Raw genomic sequence first — 16,351 nt, forward strand, 5'->3', positions numbered from 1 at the left:
CCACGTGGTACCTTTTCATCTCTGCTTGTTCCTTCTTCTCCTGGATCATCTTGATCTCGCTGTCTTCTCTTTGCGCATTTCTGTATCGCACTGTATTTGAGTGCTAGAAGTAAAAGGTGTATGAGGGGTATGTACAGTGGAACCTTTCAAAGGCTTAAAAGACCGTTTTTAAGATTAAAAGCAACGTTTCTATTTCTAAGTGCATTACTATATGGAGACCATAACATATACGATAGTTTATACTTCTCTATATATACATATGTATAACGCTATATGCATATTTTTAATGGCCATGAGCATCTTCACAACTAAATTTTCCCTTTAAAATACAAAATGCTTAGCATATACATATTGAAATTGTATGGTGTGCTAGGCCCTATCATACTGCTGAGGTTATAGCAAAGGATTAAAAAATTAAATAAGAACAAATAAGTCTGAGGATATATAGTGTTGTACTTAGAAAAAAAAGCTGAGGTTGTAGCTCAGTTGTTGGAGCTTTTTCTTAGCGTTCACAAAGCCCTGGGTTCCATCCCCAGAAGTGCATAATTTGGGCATAGTTGTAAAACTGTACAGGGAATCAAAAGTTCAAGGTAATCGTCTGTGACATAGCGAGGTTTAGATCAACCTGGGCTACAACACACATCTCCAAAGCCATGTTCTTACGTGATGCTTGGGGAGACTGTCTATTTCTACTAGACCATTTCAACAAAAGAACCAAAAGAATTGCTCATTATTAGCTCCTGGTATTAATGGTCTCAATCTCCACAGCAGACATGGAATAACAGACTAGATTATATATATATACAACCCACAGGACCCATTCAGTGTTAAGTATATGCATATGCTTCTAGGGATGACCACTTAGCATAAATAATTCGGGGGATCATCTCTGCAGAAAACAGACTCCCCGTGTCTCGGCAGTCATTAATTGCATGTAGTTTCTTCATCTATGGGTAAGGCCTTGTGAGAGTTCCCCCATCCACACTGGCATGTGAGTTGGTAGTGTGTTCAGCTCTTGTTTATGCCCGCTTATTGGTGAGATTCCACGGGTGCAGTTTCATATCCCGGTCCTCTGTCTCTTACAATCTTTCTGCTCTTCCTTCTGCACTTTAGCTGTAGGAGCTGTAGGGGGGCTGCAGTTGGGGCCAGGAACTCACAGACAGTTGTTCTCTGCATTTGGTCTTATTCTTTTTAACTGAGACATTTGTTCTGCATGGGATGTCTGTATTTTTTCGGGTAATGATTTATTTTTGGTTCTTAGCCATGTAACTTGCTATCTGAATTTCCTGATTGCATCTGGTTAGAAAACATCTTAACATGATATAAAAACTTATGCATGAGAAATGTCTAATCAATCATTTAAATACACATTTATAATCAAGTTTCCAAAACCTAAAACAGCTTAGAACTCACGTCTTGAGTTAAAGTTTCAAGAGATTTGCCCCTGCTGATCCTCTGGCTGTTGGATCCATGTCTTAGTGACCTAGAACAACCACAGTCATCTTGTCAGAACATCTCAAGACCAATTCTTAACTTGTAATCAATAATCATGAGTAAAGGATTAAGTTTCCTGATGTTTCAGAAATGACTCTTTCTTTGTTAAACACAAGCTTGTGGTTTACCCACTGGTCTTTGATCCCATCTAACAAGTTTTTAGATTTCTGTTCTTTCTGATCTTGAAAGTGAGACTTTGGCTATCACCAAGGAAAGAATCTTTGAAGTAAAGATTTTTAAATCTTTGAATCAGATAGGGAATTTCTTTATTGTTACCACCAGCAGCTAGAACCAGGTCCTCACCATGCCTGCCTCCCAACCAGGGTAGAGGCCTGAGCTTTGTACTGAGCTACACTTGTAAAGTCTTTCCTGGATGTCTCTGGAGTTCATCTTCCTGGAGTATTTACCTGCGCTCCTGGCGGATGTGATGCTGCACACTAAGGATTGACCTCTCCTTTGCTGGCTGCCCCTCAAATGATCCGCTCAGCATGCGCTGTCGAGTGCAAGCTCTTGCAAAAGAAAGAAATCCTAGATAAATGCATGGTTTGTACACCCAGGATGAATAATACATTACTGCTCCTGTCTCTTATTAATTTTAAGTAAACACCAATGTTAAGGCAAAATACAGCCAATAACACATAGAGGAAAATGACCTTTAGGCTTTGTGTCAGAAATACAAAGTAGAAATTTCACAGCCAAGAGAAGCTAAAAGATAAACAGAAAGCAGCCCTTCTTCCTTGTCTTCTTCTTTCAAATTACCAGCACAAAATGATGACAAGCTTTTCTATAGGTATTATGTCAGCAGCAGGGTTAGCCATGATATTTATTTCAATCTTAAACATGGAGGTCTCTGTAAGCCCTCAGGGAAGGTTTTTTTCCAGCTGGACCCCTGGAATTGTACAGTCATACATCTTCAAAAAAATGTTTGAATCCACTTAGTGCTGCCCATATGTGCAATGGGTATAGAATCATCTACTGGAGCAATGTGTAGTATTTTTGTTTTCATTTTGTTTTTTGGTTTACATCTCTGAATTTACTTACTTGCTTATTACTGCCCTTCTCCCAGGAGTCATCAATTGCCAAGAGCATCTCAGGTAGGGGTAGGGCTTCATGAAGCCCTTCCCCATCTACGCTGGGATTATGGTCAGCTAACTATTACGTAGGTCTTGTACATGTATTCCCCAGCTGCTGTGAGTTTATATGTTTAATGGTCCTGTTATATTCTGAAATTAATTTTTTTTCCTGAAGATGTCCACTATTTCTGGCTCTTACATTCTTCTACCTCCTCTTTTGCATCGTGTCCTGAAACTTTGGGGGAAATTGAAATTGATAGGGCTGGCAAGATGGCTAAGGGATTAAAGCAATTGCTATGTAAATTTGAGGATGGGAATTCAGACCATTAGAACCCACATAAATGCCAGCTAAAGGGGTCTTAGAAGGTAGAGACATGGGATGTCCTACATGCATGTACACACATATGCACATACACCTGTACACACTTATTCATCCATATGCTCACAAATCTCACTGCAGTATACACAACCACACACATACAACAAGAATGCTTTTGAGAGAGAGGAAGATAATCATAGCATAAATCCAATGAATATAAATGTATTACCAGAGAAAAGACCCAAAGATTTCTGCTGTTACTTTAGTAAGGAACAAGGATCACTCTGAGGAAACACCCAACTAACAGTTTACCACACAAGAGCATCTGTTGAGTGGTAGACAGAAACTGTACTCATTTCTAGAGCTACAATGATACTGCATAAGAAGATGTGTTTCTAGGTTCAGCTCAGTTAACAAAAGTCAAGCAAAGTATCTAGGGTGGGTTTTTGGAAAATAGACTGAAAATCATAAAGTCATTTTGATAATGTCTGTTTGGAGTAAGTGCTACTCTCCTTTAGGTGTCTAGACCTCCAGCAATCTGTGTTCACCCCCATGATTTAACTCTCAGGCACTGTCATGTAGCTTTTACTATAAAAGAGCAATACTCAGCCCTTTTACTATAAAAGCACAATACTCAGCCCTTAAGCAATTGAGACCTAAGGGCCTTAAATGCAAAACACATCCAACCTAAATGGAATGTGTCTGTTTGAATGTGAGGGCCCTTCCTATAATGAAGACAGAAGAAAGTGATAGTCTCAGGCTTAGGATTTGTAAGCACTGTGGTGTTGCGTGTCCAACAACCCCAGCTGAAAATGGTTGACATTCCTGCTAGGAAGTGTGTTAACATACTTGCTGCTGTGTTGCGGGAGGTCCTCCCGCTTCTCCAACCTATAGCTGCTGAGATACCAGCCCATTGGGGCGTGATCTCTCTCCCTTTAAAAAAGCGGCCACTTCCCTCTCCTCTCTCTCTTCACTTCCTGCTCCGCTGGTGACTAGACTCCTTTCCTGGTTGCGTAGAGGGCTGTTGCCTGGGACAGTGATCTGTAAGTTTTTTCCCCTTTAAATAAATACCACCCTATTAATCATAATCCCAAATTGGTGTGGCATTGTTTGTGACTTACGCCTTCACTGCTGTGCCTCTTGACTCCAGGCCCTGGTAGCCTCTGTTAAGCACTCTGTGCCCTCCCTAACTGAGTAGAGCAGCCAAGGTTCATGGTGTTCCTTCACTATGACTCCCTTTTCTCTCTTCCCCCAAGAATATGGCTGAAGGACTGAGGAAAAAGTTAGACCCCCTACTTCTTTTTTGTCTTTTGACAAATTTCTTTCTCTTTAGGTCTAAAAATTTCAGAAAATTATAGCAGAGGAGACTGGAGTTTCATTTCACATGGGAATTATGGTCTCTGGATGATTCATGCACTGAACAGGGGTGTTGGTTTTGAGTTCTGTATTGAAATCAGAAAACCTTTGCTCAAATGGGTTAGAGTAGCCAAACATTTGCTTTTATTTCCTTTCCCAAATTTGTCCCTATGTTCACAGCAGCATTTATTAAGCAACAATTAAATGCCCAGTAACTATGAGTTTCTTATTAATAAGCAGCTAACTTACAAGCAGGAAGTCAAGAAATCCTTTGGAGCCCAACACAGGCCCTGCTGGCTTCTGGTTGTTCAGGGGCAAGTCTTCATCTGAGTCTTCCTGCACCCTGAGCAGAATTTCCTGCTCACCTTCCTGACTTCAAGGCTCCCACATAATCTGAGCACAGTGAAACCAGGCTGATAGAACCCTCCCCTCCCCATGTTGAGAGGTCACCTTCAGCACTTCTTCATTTCTGTGTCTGTGTATTGTTGCTGCTAACTTTCTCTACGGTTGGTTTCCCCAACTGCGTCCCCTCCACACCTGTGCAAAATTAAAATTAATGCCTTCCCATCATCACTCTTTCCTTAAGTCTATTGTTTGACTAAATTCTCTGACATCACTTTCCTTTCATGGGGCATGCCTATAACAATTGAATTAAGAAACTAGGTAAAAACCAGTCTTTCTAAGCTGAAAATCAAGTGCTAATATTCTTTTAGCAAACTGTAAAATATTTATCTGGGTAAAGGTACTGGTTGGAGCAGATTATGGAAAGTATGTTTGAAAGTTTCTTAAGGAATATCCTCCCACCCAAGTATAATGCAGGATTCTATTAAAACTAAAAAGTGAAACTCTATTCAAGGCGTCTTCAAGGCATGTTCTTTGTGGCTTATAAAATCTATTTATCTTTCAGCATTGTCTCTTAGGAAACAGGTAAGGATATAGATGAAACATTTTTTTTTTGTAGATACGTTCATTCTTCTAAAAGCATGTGGAAACCCTTACTTCTGCTGTACAATTAGAACAGAAACCAAGCTAATAAATGGAGGAAGACCCTCAGATAGGAGGCAATGATTCTGGAACAAGAGGGGGAGTAGGAACACAGGGGTGGAAAGAAAACCTGAAGAACAGTACTTTGTTTCCGAGACCACTTGAATAAAGAAACAGGCTGAAAACATGTCATGTTAGCATGTTCCTTTATACATTAAACAGATTCAGGCTTAAGCTTTGCCATGTTTATTGGTCGTGTAAAATGTCTTGCTATTTTGGAAAGCAGTAATAATGGGGGCAAAGGTGTTTCTATCGATTGGATGTGGATGTTGGTCTACTCTCCTTCCATCTTTTTATTTAGTCTAAGTACCTGGCCCATGGTGAGTATCACCCCCATTCAGGATTGATCTTCCCACTTTTGTGAATGCTCTCTAAAATTCTAAATCTGCCCTTAAAGATAGAACCAAAATTTTGTTTTCTAGGTGATTCTAAGTGTCATCAAGTTGACAATCAATCAATATAAACTATCACTCAATGGCTCTGGAAGAATCTCAATTTATCCCACATCTTGTGAGGCTCTGACTCCAACTGGTAATCATGCAAAATATGGAGGAAGAGAATGTTTCATCAATCCAAGGACATTCAGGGTTGTCAGAGGCCCAAGGCTAGGGAATCAACTATATGCTGTGCCCAGATTTTTCACCAAAAAATAAGACATAGAATATGGTGTTCAAATTTTCAAGTTTGGAATCATTTGTTATTAGTAAACCGGTACCTAACACAGTTATTTCTATTGCCTTAAACCCTTTAACTTTTTATTATTCATCACAAAAAGATTAACACAGAACCTCAGGGCGGCTTCTAAAGTCTTGTTGACCTCCTCCTAATCTTATTCTTTTTGATCTCTTCTTTTACCAGAAGGGATTCCATTCTTTCATGGCATTTCTCTTTGGTGACTCAGCTCTACACGTAGAGCAGACAGACTCTCAAAGTTCCAAGAAAGCAAGCAAGGTTGTATTTAAGGTTGGGTATTATTTTTCAGCCCATGAACAAAGAAAGCCCTCTACCAGTACTTGATTAATGAACCTTGAAATGCTGCAAAATCAAATACTTTAATTTGTCTGACCCATTTAAACTTGCAAAGAATGAAAGCCACAAGTAAAATAGAATGCCTTGGTTGGCACTTTTTGATGGTGTTATAATCTTAACTTTATTTCAAGGTGGAATACTGCATCACCCAAGATGAATAGGCTACATACCTAGAGTAGATAAGACGTGGAGACAGTAATAAGAAAAAGGATACCTCAGACGTTTCTTCTCATAAGTAGAAAAATTGTTTTTATCAGTGTTGTCTATGCACACTCGTGGAGGAGCATAAAATCAGATACGGAGTTGACACTAAGAACTGAACTCATTTCAATCTGTTAACCTAAGAGCAGACCCATCGCTGGGGACTGGATATCCATGTATCTCATCTTACAGGAATCTGTTGGCAAGTGAAGGACTCAGGAATGCAGGACATTGACCCCCCAACCTGACAAATGAATGTGCACATATTTCTAGGTGAGGGATCAATGTCCTTAAATGGCAAGCTATAATTTGCCAGTATAAATTTTCAGTAATCTGTGTGTGTGTGTGTGTGTGTGTGTGTGTGTGTGTGTATTGGCCACATTGAAGGATACAAGAATAGTCTTGGGAAGAAAATATCAATTTACTTGCTGCTCAGAGAAAAAACAGAGCTGATTGTATCAGGAAAGCACTTTAGTCTTCAGGCACAGTCTCTGCTTTGAGGAAACACTACACAGAGTAGAGATAGCAAAGTCTCTGTATCTTTTCCTAATGAAGAGTCTGAGGAGGCTGTGCAAGTTTCTGTGTAAACTGGTGGAAAACTGTGTAAACAAAGGCTCTTTTAGGAAATCGATCTAGTGGCTTAATATTAAAAACAACAACAACAAGAAAAAGCCTAAGTCTGCCTGCCTGGTTTCTGGAAGTGAGAGGTACAAGGGTCTGTCTAGTGAAAAATAATGAAGTCTTTTGTCTTGTGTGAGCGAGGAGACCCTCCATTATGCAGGCATATGTAATCTCTTTATTCCTGTTCCCTGGAGGAGAATTACAGAGAGGCATTTTCCTTTTCCCAGTTGGGGTTAATGTTATGCCCTCTCTACCTTTGAAAGTAAAACAAGATGAGGACCCCTGATGATGACTCAAATGTGGGAATATTCCTCAGCAAACACACATTCCCAGTTGCAAAAATATTACCCCTGGTTTCTTGCCAAGCCTTTGAAAAAAACATATGAAAGATTGATTCTTTTCCCCCCACCTCCCTGCATTGCCTTTGTGGTGTGGAATTTCAATTGCCCCTTATATGACAGCCACATATATAATCTTTTTTTAGGAGCTGGGAGCAGAGAATTGTGTCTTAAGAAATTGTCTCTATTTTTCTTGACATTCCTCCATCAAAAATATTTTTAAATTGGCCCAAAGATGATGGGTATAAGAGTGATCTTTGGAGTTTTATTAGCCTTTAAACACCACTACTTGTTTATAGACACAGTAGCAGGGGGTCCTCTGTTCCTTTCTTTGTTTTCATGTCTTCTTTCTTAATGTTCCAGAACAAGGGTGTGGGAAAATCCCGCACATTCTGTAATGAAAGAGAGGCCTAGGAGTCTTCAAATTATTTTTACTCATTATAGAAGGGTTAGATTACATGAGACCATCTGTAGTAAATGTAATTACCACCCAAAGGAATCTCAGTGTGACTTTGCAGAGCATTGAAGTTGAGGGTTTTTACTAAGATTCTGAGCTCCACAAAGTAACGTGCTTTAAAGTATTATCAGATGTTGGTTAATGTGATGTAACCACATCATAGACAATGGGTAAGCGGTTCTCTAGTGGCAGTTATGTAAAATCACAAGTGGGTAGGAGTCAAGAGAAGATAGAATGGGTATTTCCTGCGACTGGCTCCTACCTGACAACATTGGGGTGACAGTGTGATCATCCAAGGTGGAGGCAACAGCAGATGGTAATGGGTGAGCCCCTGGTGATGGGCGCTTGCTGAGATGAGGTAAAGTTGCCTTTTTAATGGGGTGAGTACCCCACTCTTTAATTCAGCCCCATCCTGAGTGGAAGGATATAATTTTTAAGCAGAACAGCAGGTTAGGTCTTCCCATTTCTGCACTATTCATAGAAACGTACTTGCACATAGATAAATAAATGCATGGACAACCAATATCTCATTGTAGATTGAAAAGAAACCTGCAATGTCTTTATCCTACAAATGTGCCATAAATAAAAAGGAAAATCAATTAATGGGAAATCCATGTGTTTGAAGTGGACCTATTGAAGTACAACAAATAACATATAAATCCCAAATTATTCAATGGGGTACAAATTTTGAAACCAGCTACTATCTCAAAAGCATATATATTATAATGTAATGATGTAACAGTGTGTGTGTGTGTATGTGTGCTACTTGCACGGAAGTGTGCGACTTCCTCTATCACTATTGCTTTACTGCTTTGAGACAAGGTCTTTCACTAAACCAGTAGATGCTCATTTGGGCTAAACTATTTGGCCAGTGAGTTCTTGGGATATATCTTTCTCTACCCCTTCAATACTTGGGTATAAACATGCACAATGATGCCTAGATAGCTATATAGGTGCTGAGGATTTGAACTTGTGTCTTTAGACTTTCAAGCAAGCACTCTTACTCACTGAGCCAACCCCCTGAGCTTTTTATAATTTAATGCAAATAAAAATTTGAAAATGTTATATAATCTGTACAGTCCAACTTTCCCATAGACATGAATTTTAATTTTCTATATTATTACTTTGTACTCCAGAGGCAAAACAATTAGAGCAAGATCCTATTAAAATAACTCTCATATCTAAACTCTACCTTTCTCAGGATGTTGTATGACTAGAATCATCCAATGTGAATCATTTAGTCTTTCAGACTAACTACTTATGGGTAGTATGCAATTAAATTTCCTCCAGGTCTTGGTAAGGTCTTTTCTTTTTTTAGTAGTGAACAGTATTCCAGTCGCTGGGACATGCCACAGTTTATTTTATCTAAAGATTTCTTTTCCTTATTTATTGTTATTATCACATGTGTGTGTGTGTGCGCACAGTGTTTGTGTGCCAGCACCATAGTGCATGTGTGCAGGCCAGAGGACAGGCTTCAGGAGCTGGGACTCACAACTCATGCAGGTTTGCACAGGCAGGGATTTCCCCACTGAGCAAGTGTGAGAATTATCAATAAAGCTACCCTAAATGTCTGTTTACTACAGATATTTACATCATTATGTGTCCCTGTGGGTCTATAAGGAAAGTAAAACTACCAGTAGCAAGATCTAATCACCATGACCTTAACCCACAGCGCCCTGCCAACTCTTGGGTTTAGCATTGTTCCAGACATGGACTCCCCCCCTCCCCCAAATAGTTACACATCAGACACTAACTCAAAAGAAAAATGCAGTGTTTTGGTTGCCACAGGTAAGATACCACCCAATAAAGTATCTCTACAATACATTCTTTTAATTTAACTTGTGGTAACCTCCCTTTCCATGAGGAGGAAATGTTCCTGGAGGCCTAGGAGACCTTTTTACATGCTCAGCGGTCATGTGAGCACAGTCCCATATTTAACTGCTTTTGTGCCTTATGCCTCTGTGCCTCCTTTGTATCGTGCATGACCTTTATGGTTTGGGGCTAAGAATAAATAGGATAAGCACAGTGATGCTGAGATCATCAGTCTGATAGCCAGCTGCGATGTAGTGGAAGTGACTGACGAGCAGGTGGCATTCACAGCACGGCTATACCAGCAAAAGGGACAGTCATGCTCCAGGCTGGACGGAACAGGACAGCAACAACAACAGGTGGTTAAAAATTTACAACTTTGAAAATTGCTTATTTCTGGAGTTTTCTACTTTATTTTTGACTGTAGTGACTGATATTTCAAATGAAGATTATGTGGCTATGGAAGGGAAAAACTGTATTTACATTTTATCACTTTGAAATCTTTGCTATTTTTGTTGTACACAAATATTCATCGATACTTCATATTTTATCCTTTTATTTTATAGTTTCTGAATAAACTTAATTTGCATCTATGTCTTCAGTTTCTTTATCTATAAATAGTATCTTGTAATTAGTTTTCAAGACTAGGGTCAAGAAATGCTAAGGCAAAACCAGAAGTAAGCAGTCTTAATAGGACTGTGAAGATAAGTATTTATGTCATTAATTTCCAATACTCCTTTCTTAAAACTTTGGCTTATTCTTGCTAAATGTTGGTTATAAAATGATTATTGTTGACTCAGGAGAGAGAATCAAACTGAGTGCCTCAAGGATTTCCGTCACTTTCCTCTCATTTCCAGGGTCATTTGAGGTTTCTCTCTCCTTCAGCTGGAGCTCACTGATGAGGAGAGTGAAGCCACAGAGGGTAGGGTTGGGTAGATTGGATAGTTGGGATGAAGCCACACACTTGGTTCCTCTCTGTAGTGCTATGTACAGTGTCTTGCTAGACACGCCGGGAGCTGCAGAGAGAAAAGCATGACCTCATCCAAGTTTGCTGAATGGGAGGGCTAAGCAACAAGATGGTGCTTTGAAAAGCAGAAGTTGCTGAGTGGAGAAAAGTAAAAGGACTACAATGCCTGACATGTAGGAGATGCCACAGAAATCCTCGATGGATGGGTAACCTAAAGGGCACGCTCAGGAAATATAATCTATCTCTGTCATAGGGGGCTGAAAACTAGGATCAATAACCAGCATCCACATGGTGGCTCACAACCTGTTTCAGGGGATCCTAAACCCTCTTCTGGCCTCCATAGGCACCACACACATACATGATACACAAACTTACATGCAGAAAAAATACCCATACACACAAAATAAAACACTTAAAAATGTAAATAATTCCCTTAAATCAGGGAAAAAAGGCAGTGCTACCTATTATCCTCTACACCGTTCATCCTAGCTCTAATTAAAGAGACTAGAGTATTCTTTAGACTTTCAATAGTAATTATAAGTGCATAGTGCCATTAATCAAATATCAGGATACAAATATTAAGGCTGATCATTTGCCAAGGCTGTAAAGATACTATTTGGCTAATGAGGCACTCATGGGAAAATCACAAAAGGACAGACCTTTCAACGTTTGCTGTTTCTCTATTTGTCGGTGCTTGTGAGAATGGGAGTGCAATTTAGCTTGATTTGGTGGCTTTGAATTAGAGCAAGCCTCTGCAAAGGTAGCAGTGCTTTAAAAAAAAAGTGTTCATTTTTTTTCCTCCAATGCTGACTGAGAAAAGGTCACCAGAAGGAAGTGATCTTCAGTGGAACTGAATGGTAGCATCTAAGTCAGAGCAGCTGAGGGTCAAGTGTGAGCAGCAACCTCAATGAGGTGGAGGGTTGCTCCTTCCCTCTCCCCACCCTCTCTAGAACATCTTGAGGAAACAGTATGGGTGCTATTTGGCTTCCTGACTTGGAGCCATGCAGATGTGATACACATTATTTCATCAAAATGGCCATAAATACATTTCCATTAACAAAAATGTCAATTAAATTTATAAAAATATTCAGTAAAGTGACATGAGTTAAAGATGAATTTGGGTAAAAATTGGTGACTTCAGTGAAGAGTGGTGTCCTTGGCTTCTAGGGCTCTTAGATGTTTTCTCTAGTGGATGGAATTTTCTCTTAGTAGCAATGGATATGGCACACTGGTGTGCTGTTTGGTAAAAGATGGCTATGTTGAAATGTCGGTCTAATGGGAACTGTGGTCACAGTAGCCCTTTGATTTCCAGGGCTGCAAATCCAGACCCTCCACCAAGAAGACTTAAGATGTCTACAAAGGGGAGGCTGCTGTACTTAGTCAAAATCCTCATTCTTAGCTCTAGTTCTTTCCTTCAACTCATTTATATGCACTATAGTCTGCAAGTTCAGACTCTGTGGTCATGAAAATACAACACAACATAGCCTCTGGGACACATTAAAAGCAGTCCTATAAGGGAGATTTACAGTTCTAAGTGCCTACATTAAACATTTAGAAAGAGCACAAATAAATGACTTAATGATGCCACTCAAAAATTTGGAAAAATAAGAGCAAGCCACATCCAAATCCCATAGATGGCAATAAATAATAAAAATTGGAGAAAAAACTAAGAAATAGAAACAAAGAAAATGATACAAAGAATCAGGAGTCTAAACACTGGTTCTTTCAGAAGATAAACAAGATTGATAGACCCTTCCCAATGAACCAAGAGAAAGAGAGAGGACACCAATTAATAAAGTCAGAAATAAACAGGAAAACATCACAACAGATAGCCAAGAAATTCAGACTATCATAAGGGAGTAATTTAAAAACCTGTTCTCCATTAAGGTAGAAAACCTAAAAGAAATGGGCAGGTTTCATCCAAACAACCCACGTCAAACCAACAATCTAAATGGATATAATTAAGGAAGAGTTTGAAACAGTAATAAAAAGTCTTCCAACTAAAAGAGGATCAGCTCAGATAGATTCATAGCAGAATTCTACCATAATTTTAAAGACTATCTACAGTCCACCTCTCTCAAATTATTAAAAGAAAAGAAACACAATGCCACTATCAAACTCCTTTTAGGAAGCCATTATGACTGTAATACCCAAATTAGGTAAAAATACTACAAAAATGAATTCTGGACAATATCCCTAGTGAACATAGATTCAAAATCAACAAAATACTTTCAAACTGAGTAAAGACATACATCGAAAAGATTATCTACCACGACCAAGTTGGATTTATCACAAGGGGGCAGGGTTGATTCTACATACACAAGTCAATAAATGTTGTAAATCACAAAAAATGGACCTTAAGATAAAAGTCACATGATCATCTCAATAGATGCAGAAAAAGCTTTTGAGAAAAATTTACTGGTCTGTGATCAGAATACTTCAAGACACTAGCTAAGTTCTTGGTTACTATGTATAGCCATCCCAACCCCCTCCTTTCTTTCTTGGTTTGCATGAGTGTATGCATGTGTGGAGTGGTGTATGTACATGAATACACTTGCACATGGGTTTATGTGCATGTGGAGGACAGCGATTGATGTCTGGTATCTTCCAGTCATTCTCCACTATACCTTTTGAGACATGGTCTCTTTTTGAACCTAGAGTTTTCTGACTGGGCTTGGCAGGCTAGCCAGCAAATTCCAGAGATCAGCCTGTTTACGTAGTACTTGGGTTACAGATGCATGCTGCCAAGGCTGCTTCTTATAAGGGATCTGATTTTAAGAGCCAGAGAATGGCCAAGACTGGAGCCAGATAGCGTCTTCAGGGCATGATGGGACCTATGCTCTCATGTACTAAGAGAAGCAAAGACAATTTTATCAAAAAAAGATAAATGCTTTTTGTAAAGATCAAATTTACAAATATTAAAATCCTATTTCCAAATTGTAGCCATTTATTTTCTGTAATTCACAAGGTAATATATAGCCAAGATCCTTGAATTCTGTGCTTTTCTGGAATGTTGTTAAATCCCCAAATTATACAACAGCTGGGTAAGTTTGAGGATAGTTCATATTTCCTGACAGTTTAAAGATTTTTTTTCATATCATGTATCTTTTCAAATAAAAGCCCAAAACTTCTACATATTTTTTTTTCAAAAAAAGATGTTAAATTCCCCCTTGCAGCATTGTCTGGATATGCGAATTTTATGAAAACATAGTCTGTTTCATCCATCTAATTCATTCAATTTTGTGACAGTGTGTTCTCTTTAAGTCACTTTTCATTGTTAAACTGATCATCTCTCAGAAAAAGTGTGACTTTTTTTCAACTTAAATGACATGTTCACATAGATCTTATGACATGATGTTCTGCAAGGCCTAACTTGCAGATGATTTCCTGGGAGGTCTTGAAAATTTTGTCACCTAGATAAATATTAGAGTACTGGCCCACAGGACTCTGGGAAAAGCCATGTCCTTTTGTTTGGCTGCCTCAAGACTGACTACCAGATCTATGTACACCACGATTCCCAGATGGGTGAGTTCTTCCCAGCCTCATGAAGTGGGAGAGGAAAAGAGAATGGATGAAAGAGGAAGGCAGTGGATCTGTGAGTACACACTTGTTACTTTTCTCATTGCTGTGACACAGCTTTTGAGGATGAGAGGGTGTGTTTTGGCTCACATTTAGAGGTCATAGTCTATCATTACAGATAAGTCATGGTGACCAAACCTTGATGCACCTGGTCATAGTGCATGTGCAGCCAGTAAGCAGAGAGAGCTAAAGGATGGTGTTCAGCTAGGTTCCTCCTTTTATATAGTTCAGGTCTAGTTCACAGAAATGTGCTGCTCATACATAAGGTGGGGATTCTTATCTCAGTTATTCCAATGTGGGCACGTCCTCATGGACATGCCCTGAGGTTTGTCTCCTAGGTGATTCTAGATCCTATCAAGTTGACAACCAACATTAACCATTACAGAGGGTGCCTATAACTCCTTCCCCTTTTAAGCTCCAAAGTATCGAGATATACTTAGAATAGAGTCATTCACTAGGAACTCTGGTTATGATTTAATTACTGGTTACCAAGGGCAGTCATTCACTGGGAACCTTGGTCTTGGCTTTCTGGTTGGTACCTAGGGCACAAAGCTGTTAATTGGACACAGTTGGCTTACTGTGTAGCTCCAGTAAAGAAATCAAATTGAGTATCTGTGCACAGGCATGTTCACTCTGTAGTCCAAGCACAGCAATTTGCTGAAGAGCGGTTGTAACAGAGAAAAAGCAGTAGGAATGTTCTAAGACTCAGCATGGGATGTTTTCCCTGAGTCGTTCCTCATTTTAAGGATGTTTCTCTTCCTAGTAAGTGTGCTAGCATTTCTGTAGACCCCTCCCCAGAACTTGCTGGTGTAATTACAGTTTGACCAAGTTTCTTGGAGATAATGAGCTATCCAAACAAGTCTCGTGGCATAGTCCATGGGTGACACTGAGATGAACGGCCACCTAGTTAGAGCAGGGCCACATTGAGGCGCAAGTCTCTTTCCATGAGACCTTTCGTGTTTGTCTAATCATATTGAGAATACTCAAAACCCACAATATTTATTTTTCAACTCAAAAAGCTACTGAAATACATGCATGACTGTGCTCGAATGTCATCCACAGAGAAGGAGAACACCATGGAATGTGTCTTCATGAGATAGGACTTTTTCACAAACATTCCTAGCAAGGGACTGGGTAGAGGCATTTGATTTCTTCCACTTACCATGAATTTGCAGACTACATTGCATTATGAAGAGACCTATTAGCTTTGTTAGCTATACCATTTTTATCATTTACACATAAGCATAATATACACAACTATCTTGACATCTCAGATGCTTACGCACTTTTGAATCCTATGACTCTCTGTTATAATGTATCATAAATAATATGATATTGTGGTCATTCAAAAGTGGCTGTATGGGATTGGAGAGATGGCTGATCAGTTAAGAGCCCCTGTTGTTCTTGCAAGGACTCAGGTTCAGTTTCCAGCACCCACATGTCCCAGGAGATCTGATGTCCCCTTCTGGCCTCCACGGGCACTGCATGCATATGCTGCTTACATATTTCCAGCCTGGCTTTCAAATACTAACAGATCCTTAGTAACAGATGAAGAAATCATAATTATTTTTTAGACTTACACTTTTACCAGGTTTCCTTCAGATTATTTTCGATACCACAAAACATGTAGGTGGTTAAGAATAATGATAATTTCTTTTCACCTTTTTTGGTAAATGAGTCTAGATATAGTTTATTTAAACACATTAAATAACAAACATGGCATATTATGATAATAAAACACTACTTTTTCTAGACAAACATTAGTTATGTCTTTGGTATTAACTGTAAGCATGAAGGTGCACAATCTTACAATTGAGCAGACAGTAAATATTACTGTCCAGAAAATGAATTCATCGAGAAAAAGTTCTGTGTGTTCTTAATGTAATCCCACTTACATTAAAGTAGGCCTCCAAGTTACTGGTATTACCTTAAGATTTTTGTGACCGCAGTCTCCTTTTCCAGAAGGTTTCTCGCCCTGATGCTGAAAACTGACTTGCGGAGCTGAAAGTATAAGAAGCACGTTAGTTTTGGGATACAAAGGAATGATACATTCACAGCCCACGA

At 39.2% G+C, this 16,351-nt stretch overlaps 1 protein-coding gene across 2 annotated transcripts in view; it reads right to left on the reverse strand.

Annotated features, from left to right (window-relative positions):
* The window catches only part of Nalcn (sodium leak channel, non-selective), a 261,873-nt gene that overhangs the window by 40,935 nt on the left and 204,587 nt on the right, over nt 1–16,351 (reverse strand). For both annotated transcript variants that reach the window (XM_075948960.1, XM_075948959.1), the window contains 4 exons: nt 16,215–16,288; nt 1,902–2,003; nt 1,414–1,483; nt 12–103 (listed from right to left, as the gene is read on the reverse strand). In XM_075948960.1, coding sequence (XP_075805075.1) covers nt 12–103; nt 1,414–1,483; nt 1,902–2,003; nt 16,215–16,288 — 338 coding nt within the window. The remainder of the gene's footprint in view (nt 1–11; nt 104–1,413; nt 1,484–1,901; nt 2,004–16,214; nt 16,289–16,351) is intronic.

The sequence above is a fragment of the Microtus pennsylvanicus genome, chromosome 15, assembly GCF_037038515.1.
Source record: "Microtus pennsylvanicus isolate mMicPen1 chromosome 15, mMicPen1.hap1, whole genome shotgun sequence".
NCBI classification, from domain to species: domain Eukaryota; kingdom Metazoa; phylum Chordata; class Mammalia; order Rodentia; family Cricetidae; genus Microtus; species Microtus pennsylvanicus.